Source organism: Carcharodon carcharias, unplaced genomic scaffold (genome assembly GCF_017639515.1).
Source record: "Carcharodon carcharias isolate sCarCar2 unplaced genomic scaffold, sCarCar2.pri scaffold_1059_ctg1, whole genome shotgun sequence".
Lineage (NCBI taxonomy): Eukaryota > Metazoa > Chordata > Chondrichthyes > Lamniformes > Lamnidae > Carcharodon > Carcharodon carcharias.
This window is the reverse complement of record NW_024470931.1, coordinates 3,972-12,221: the sequence shown is the minus strand read 5'-3', so window position 1 is coordinate 12,221 and position 8,250 is coordinate 3,972. Positions and strand designations below refer to the sequence as shown.

General features: G+C 56.0%; 1 protein-coding gene across 1 annotated transcript; it reads right to left on the bottom strand.

The window, feature by feature from the left end:
* Window positions 1-744: 744 nt before the first annotated feature.
* tm9sf1 (transmembrane 9 superfamily member 1) lies at window positions 745-7,955 on the bottom strand. Its single transcript, XM_041182552.1, has 4 exons — window positions 7,742-7,955; window positions 5,943-6,216; window positions 3,391-3,790; window positions 745-1,329 (listed from the first exon to the last, which is right to left on the bottom strand). The coding sequence occupies exons 1-3, from the start codon at window positions 7,914-7,916 to the stop codon at window positions 3,397-3,399; spliced, it is 843 nt and encodes a 280-aa protein (XP_041038486.1). The 5' UTR covers window positions 7,917-7,955; the 3' UTR covers window positions 745-1,329; window positions 3,391-3,396.
* Between the last annotated feature and the right edge of the window lie 295 nt (window positions 7,956-8,250).

The following is an 8,250-nucleotide window of genomic DNA, read 5'->3' as shown; positions in this document are numbered from 1 at the left end:
GTGGGATATATCAGTGTGTTACAGTGAGGGGCGTGGGATATATCAGTGTTACGGTGAGGGGCGTGGCATATATCAGAGTGTGTTACAGTGAGGGGCGTGGGATATATCAGTGCGTTACGGTGAGGGGCGTGGGATATATCAGAGTGTGTTACAGTGAGGGGCGTGGGATATATCAGTGCGTTACGGTGAGGGGCGTGGGATATATCAGTGCGTTACGGTGAGGGGTGGGATATATTAGAGCGTTACGATCAGGGGCGTGGGATATATCAGAGCGTTACGGTGAGGGGCGTGGGATACATCAGAGAGTGTTACAGTGAGGGGCGTGGGATATATCAGCGGGTTACAGTGAGGGGCGTGGGATATATCAGAGAGCGTTACGGTGAGGGGCGTGGGATATATCAGTGCGTTACGGTGAGGGACGTGGGTTATATCAGCGCGTTACGGTGAGGGGCATGGGATATATCAGAGTGTTACGGTGAGGGGCGTGGGATATATCAGAGAGAGTTATAGTGAGGGGTGTGGGGTATATCAGAGTGTGTTACGGTGAGGGGCGTGGGATATATCAGAGAGCGTTACACTGAGCGGTGTGGGATATATCAGAGAGCGTTACGGTGAGGGGCGTGGGATATATCAGAGAGTGTTACAGTGAGGAGTGTGGGTACACAGGTGTGTCACTCGCCGGCAGGATTTTTGGAGACTGCCACTCAGACGACAGGCCAGCAATGAAGAGTGAAAATTAGTTTTTTTTTTATTAATGATAAAAGGCAGCTGCAAAGGAAGAGAGACAGACAGTGACACACACACACACACACACACACGGAGGGGGAAGGAGCACGAGTTTCCCGAACCGGTGCCCCAATCCCAGAAGCAAAACCGCTTTCCTGAAATCCAGAGGAGGTTGGTAAATTCAGCCAAAAAAAAGGACAAAAATTTTTTAAAAATTCCACGTTCGAACCTCGACGAAATTAAACAGTCGGGGAAGGAGGAAACCGGGAAGACAGGAGGCCACAAGGAGGGAGATGACACTTTGCTGTACAAAAGAACTCGAACCCCAATTTACAAGCCCGTTTTAGTTTATAAAATTTCTCAACCCTCTCATCGTTTCATAATATTTATAATGTTATACATATTTTACACCGTGCTCTGTGTACTTGGAACCATGTACACACTCACTCGCTCGCTGGCTGGCTAGCTGGCAGAAGAATAAGAGACAATCCTAGCGTCGAGAATTCCAGAACTTTCCGCAGCCCGAAGGAGCGCCGTTGCGCGGGGACACTTCCCTCCCCACTCAGTCTCAGCGATGTCCGCGCTAGTCTGGCTTTCTCCCACCTGTCTCCGGGAAACAAAACACCATGAGACACAGGAGCAGAGATTAGGCCATTCGGCCCATCAAGTCTGCTTCGCCATTCAATCATGGCTGATAAGTTTCTCAACCCCCTTCTCCCCGTAACCTTTGACCCCCTTAACAATCAAGAATCTATCTATCTCGGTCTTAAATACACTCAATGACCTGGCCTCCACAGCCTTCTGTGGCAATGAATTCCATAGATTCACCACTCTCTGGCTAAAGAAGTTTTTCCTCATCTCTGTTCTAAAAGGTCTTCCCTTTATTCTGAGGCCGTGCCCTCGGGTCCTAGTCTCTCCTACTAATGGAAACATTTTCCCCACGTCCACTCTATCCAGGCCTTTCAGTATTCTGTAAATTTCAATCAGATCCCCCCTCATCCTTCTAAACTCTATCGAGTATAGACCCAGAGTCCTCAAACGTTCCTTATACGTTAAGCCTTTCATTCCTGGGATCATTCTCGTGAACCTCCTCTGGACCCTCTCCAGGGCCAGCACATCCTTCCTGAGATACAGGGCCCAAAATTGCTCACAATATTCTAAATGTGGTCTGACCAGGGCCTTACAAAGCCTCAGCAGCACATCCCTGCTTTTATATTCTAGTCCTCTCGAAATAAATGCCAACATTGCATTTGCCTTCCTAACTACCGACTTAACCTGCAAGTTAACCTTAAGAGAATCCTGGACTAGGACTCCCAAGTCCCTTTGCACTCCAGATTTCTGAATTCTCTCCCCATTTAGAAAATAGTCTATTCCTCTATTCTTCCTACCAAAGTGCATGACCTCACATTTCCCCACATTGTATTCCATCTGCCACTTCTTTGCCCATTCTGCTAACTTGTCCAAATCCTTCTGCAGCCTCCTCGCCTCCTCAATACTACCTGTCCCTCCACCTATCTTTGTACCATCTGCAAACTTAGCCAGGATGCCCTCCGTTCCTTCATCTAGATCATTAATGTATAAAGTGAAAAGTTGTGGTCCCAATACTGACCCCTGCGGAACTTCACTAGTCACCGGCTGCCATCCTGAGAAGGACCCCCATATCCCCACTTTCTGCCTCCTGCCAGACAGCCAATCTTCTACCCATGCTAGAAAACACATGCACAAGGTAAAACACACACAAGGTCGGCACGGTCAGGTTCTCTCCCCCCAACCCCCTTCTTTCATGGGACGCAGGGGCGTTGCTGACGAGGCCCCCAGCATTTGTTGCCCCTTCCACCATCACCCCCTTGAACTGAATGGGGCTCGCTTGGCCATTTCAGAGGGGGGGCTAAGTTAAGAGTCAACCACGTTGTGTGGGGGAGGGGGGGTTCTGTAGTCACGTGTTGGCCAGACCAGGTAAGGGACGGCAGATTTCCCCCCTCCCCTAAAGGGGAACATGAGTGATGGGGTTTTTACAACAATCAATGATAGTTGTCAGTCCATGTGACCGAAACTGACTTCATAATTCCAGATTTTATTAATTGAATTTAAATTCCACCAGTTGCCATGGGTGGGATTTGAATCCGTGTCCTCTCCCTGCCCAGAGCATTAGCCCGGGGCCTCTGGTTTACTAGTCCAGTGACATTATTACGCCACCATCTACCACACAGGAACAGGAGGAGGCCATTCAGCCCCCTCAAGCCTGTTACACAGGGAACAGGAGGATGCCATTCAGCCCCTCTTGAGCCTGTTGCACAGGGAACAGGAGGATGCCATTCAGCCCCTCTTGAGCCTGTTGCACAGGAACAGGAGGAGGCCATTCAGCCCCTCTTGAGCCTGTTGCACAGGAACAGGAGGAGGCCATTCAGCCCCTCTTGAGCCTGTTGCACAGGAACAGGAGGAGGCCATTCAGCCCCTCTTGAGCCTGTTGCACAGGAGGAGGCCATTCAGCCCCCTCGAGCCTGTGAAACAGGAACAGGAGGAGGCCATTCAGCCCCTCTTGAGCCTGTTGCACAGGAACAGGAGGCGACAACCATGTTTGTGGTTGGGGTGGGAGATTTGAAGCATCGTGATTCACACCACCAAGTGACGGGGTGGGAGGGGGCCGAAGAGAGATGGAATTACCTGAGTTCAATCCATTTTGAGGTTGACGTAGATGTACCGGATGAACTGCAGAGAGGCGAAGAAGGAGACGGAGCCCAGCATGAGGAAGAAGACATAGCAGGTGAGGAAGGAGTAGCCGAAGAACTCCAGCGTCTGCACCGTCCCCGACATGTTGGAGCGCTTGAAGTAGTAGAAGACCGAGTAGAGGAACATGAAGAAGCCAGTGGAGCCGGTGCTGAAGACCGAGCGCCACCACCACCGATAGTCCTCGCTCGACAGCTGGAAGTAGGTCAGGGCGATGGAGATGCAGGCGCTGACACTCAGCAGGATGGCGAAGACAATGAAGAGGATCCCGTACAGCGTGTACTGCTCGCGGCCCCACATGGTGGCGAAGATGTAGTACAGCTCAACCGAGATGGCACTGCAGAGCAGGGGTGAGAGAGACAGTGAGAGAGAGAGGGTGGGTAGAGGAGGAGAGAGAGAGAGAGAGAGGGGGTGGGTAGAGGAGGGAGAGAGGGTGGGTAGAGGAGGGAGAGAGGGTGGGTAGAGGAGGAGAGAGAGAGGGTGGGTAGAGGAGGTGAGAGAGAGGGTGGGTAGAGGAGGAGAGAGAGAGGGTGGGTAGAGGAGGAGAGAGAGAGGGTGGGTAGAGGAGGAGAGAGAGAGGGTGGGTAGAGGAGGAGAGAGAGAGGGTGGGTAGAGGAGGAGAGAGAGAGGGTGGGTAGAGGAGGAGAGAGAGGGTGGGTAGAGGAGGAGAGAGAGGGTGGGTAGAGGAGAAGAGAGGGAGGGTGGGTAGAGGAGAGAGAGGGTGGGTGGAGGAGGAGAGGGTGTAGAGGAGGAGAGAGAGGGTGTAGAGGAGGAGAGAGAGGGTGTAGAGGAGGAGAGAGAGGGTGGGTAGAGAAGAGAGAGAGAGGGTGGGTAGAGGAGAAGAGAGAGTGTGGGTAGAGGATAAGAGAGAGTGTGGGTAGAGGATAAGAGAGAGTGTGGGTAGAGGAGAAGAAAGAGAGTGTGGGTAGAGGAGAAGAAAGAGAGTGTGGGTAGAGGAGAAGAAAGAGAGTGTGGGTAGAGGAGAAGAAAGAGAGTGTGGGTAGAGGAGGAGAGAGAAGGTGTAGAGGAGAAGAAAGGGAGGGTGGGTAGAGGAGAAGAGAGAGAGATGGTGGGTAGAGGAGGAGAGAGAAGGGGAAGAGGAAGAGAGAGAGGGGGAGAGAGAGACAAACAGCGAGAGAGAGGGAAACAGACGGGGAGACAGAGAGTGAGTGAAGAGAAATTCTCCAGGCAATTATCCGCTCGCCTCCTCATCTAAAGATCCTGATGCGGAGAGAGAGAGGACTCACATCAGCCACCCACACACACACAACCCCTCTCAAGGGGCAATTAGGAATGGGGCAATGAACGCCGATCCAGCCAGCGAGGCCCACATCCCCGTGGATGAATAAAAGGAAAGTTTGGAAACGACAGGCTCACTATGGGACTGGGAGACCCCGGGGCAGAGTTAACTGGAGCGAGCGGGGATGGGCCTTCACACCCCCACACACACACACACACACACACACATGTAGAGGGAGGGTCCTGGTACAATTGGCTCCCTGGGTAGAAAGGAGGTGACCACACAGGGTTGGAGCGCCCCCATCACCCGGCTCCAGAGACTCTTCCATCCAGCGCCAGTACTGAGGGGCTGAGGGAGTGCTGCACTGTCGGGGGACCGTCATCCCCCCCCCATCACCGGAGGTTACAAACGCCGACCCAGTCTGCCCCCCCACCCTCGGCCAGACCCCACGACCCTCTGTTGGAGGCCCAGCCGAACGTGACCCTGGCCCTCATATTTTAAAGCAGCCCCCATCTGTCGATGGCCTCCCTGCGCAGAGAGATCACAGTCCTCGTTCGTTTGAGCCCAAAGTGCTAACCCCCCCACCCCCATTCAATGTCTCTTCCTTTCTCCTCCCTTGTTCGTTCACAGGACGTGGGCGTCGCTGCCAAGGCCCCCAGCATCTGCTGCCCATCCCGATTTGCCCCCTTGAACCGAGTGTCTTACTCGACCATTTCAAGCGGTGGGGGGGCGGGGGGAGGGGGGGAGGAGGAGGGAGGGCATGTTAAGAGTCAACCACATCGGCGTAAGGGGTTCTAGAGTCACGTGTAGGCCAGACCGGGTAAGGACAGCAGATTTCCCCCTTCCCTAAAGTGGGACATGAGTGAACAAGATGGGGTTTTTACAACAATCGATGACGGTGGTCCCCATGACTGAAACTGGCTTCATAATTCCAGATTTTATGAACTGAATTTAAATTCCACCCGCTGCGGTGGGTGGGATTTGAAACCGTGTCCCCTCCCCAACAGAGCATTAGCCCGGGGCCTCTGGGTTACTACTCAGGTGACATTACCACTACGTCACTGTCTCTCTCTCTCCCCCCTCCACTGTCCATTGGCTGTAAAATACTTTAGGACGTCCGCTCTGCTGCGATTCTGACCTCCCGCCGCCGGTGGCGCCGCTGGCCTCTTTTTTTCCCCCCCCCAGCGTCTCCCAACAGCCTCACGCGACATGGGGAGGGGGTGGTGGGTGGAGCAAGGTAAGCACCAACCTGAAGGGCAGGAAGCCGCCGATGGTCATGTGGACGAGGACACACTTGTACCAGGGCTGCGGTGGGATCTCCCGGGAGATGTTCTTGGTGCGGCAGGGCGCGTCGAAGCCGGTGGCGCTGTTCTTGCCGAAGATGCCGCCGATGACGGTGAGCGGGAAGCCCACCAGCAGCCAGACGGTGAGCAGCAGGAGGATGGTGGTGACGGGCAGGGCGTGGGTGGAGCCGTTGGCCCAGTGCACGGTGTTGACGATGCTCCAGGTCAGGAAGAAGGGAGCTGCGGCGGAGGGGGTGGGGAGGAAGGAGGAGGAAGAGAAGGACGGAGTGAGCGGCCAATCGGATTCTCAAGTGTCCCCTCCATGATGCCCTATTTGCCCCCCCCTCCACCCCGAATGAGCGACCAGCCCCTCGTACCAGCGCCGAGATCGCCCGTTCCGGCCCTCGGTAGCGTCGGCCAACTCTTATCCTCCTCGGCTCATCGGCCGCCGAAACCCTTGTCCGCGCCGCCCCCCCCACCCCACCCCACTTCCGGACTCGACCGTTCCCGTCCGTCTGGAACTCTGCCGCCCCCCCCCCCCTCCCCCGCCGGCGCGCGCGGCCTAACTCACATCGAGTCCCGCTTCCCTATCACCACCTTCACCACCACCACCACACCCTCTGCCCCCGAGCTCGCTGGCCAACACTGGCGGTGCCTCAAAGTTCAAGTTCCCCGTCCTTGTTTTCAAATCCCCCTGCCGAACTCTGTAACCCCCTCCAGCCCTTCACCCCACCACCCTCCAACGGCCCTCCTCGAGATCTCGGCCCTCCTCCGTTTCCGGCCTCTCGAGCGTCTCCACCCACTCCCCACCTACCACCCCCCCCCACCCCCCCAACATTGAATCGGCGGCCGGCCCCCTCCTTCAGCTGCCTGTGTACCCGAGCTCTGGGACCTCCCCCCCCACCCCCTCTCTCCCCTCCTCAAAACCTACCTGAACAACAACAACTTGCATTTGTACGGTGCCTCCAATGTAATAGAAAGTCCCCCAAGACGCTTCACAGACCAGTTATCAAAGCAAAATCCAGCGCTCAAGCCACACGAGGGGGACATCAGGTCGCGGGTTTGGGGGGGGGGACGCGAAAGCTCGGGCACAGGTTTTCGGGGAGCGTCTTAAAGGAGGGGCGGAGAGGTTCAGGGAGGGTACTCCAGAGCTCGGCAGGGGGCCCAAGCACCTGAAGGGAGGGCCGCCTCTTTGGCCGAGGGGTTTATTTTTGGGGGGGATAAGGGGGTGGGGGGTGGGGGGCTGGGGTGTGGTGGGCTCGCTATCGAATATCGTTGGGACCGTCGCTTCCGCGCTGGGATCTCTCCAGTCCACACTCAACCAAGTGAGGCGTCGCAGACCGAAGCCCACCGCCCCTCTCCAGGATGGAGCTAGAGATCGCCCAATCTTGAGAAAGGCCCCATCCCCACCTCCGGCCCAACACACCCCAAACCCCAGTCGGCACAGACCCCAGTGATTTGGGGGAGGGGGTTGGGGAGAATAGAATTTAGGATCTTCCCACCTCCTTGAGCGTCAGGGCAGTTTACCGCGGACGTCGGAGAGAACAGCTTTGAGTGACAGCTCCCAGGACCAGAGCCGGGTTGTCGGGGCTGCCGGGGAGGGCGGCTCGAGGTCATGTCACACACCGACCTCTCACCCCACCAACACCTCGCTTCAGCGGGATGATCCAACCCCCAACCCCCACCCAGACACAAATCACCCCCACCACCATGCACCCCCCCCCCCCCCCCCCCCCGCCCCCTCACCGCACCAGCCCACCCTTACCTGAGAAGAGGCTGGTGGTGAGGACGATGTTCCACACCCACCGCTCGCCCCCGATCTTGCGGTAGAAGTTGCTGGAGATGTAGCCGGAGACGCAGCAGGTCAGGGCGTAGAGCAGGATGGCCGCCGAGTTGATGGCGCCGTGCCGGTGCACGTTGAACATCCCCAACAGCGCCATGACGATGATGCCTGCGGCGGAGCGGAGGGAACAGGGTCACTAGAGGCGATTGAAAATGGTGGGGTAAGGGGGCACAGGGCAGAGAGAGAGAGAGAGCAGCTGCCCGCGTATCCGAGGTGGGGAGGGGGAGCCTGGTTTATTCTGAACTCACCCACGGGGTGTGGGTGTCACTGGGAAGAGCTAGCAGGCGCTAACCCATTCCCCTAACATCCCTTCCGAAAGGGGACATTAGTGAACCAGATGGGGATTTTTTTTTTTTAGGTAAAAAAGAGGTGGCGGATTTCCCTTCCCAAAAGGGGATATTAGTGAACCAGATGGGGATTTTTTTATAAGG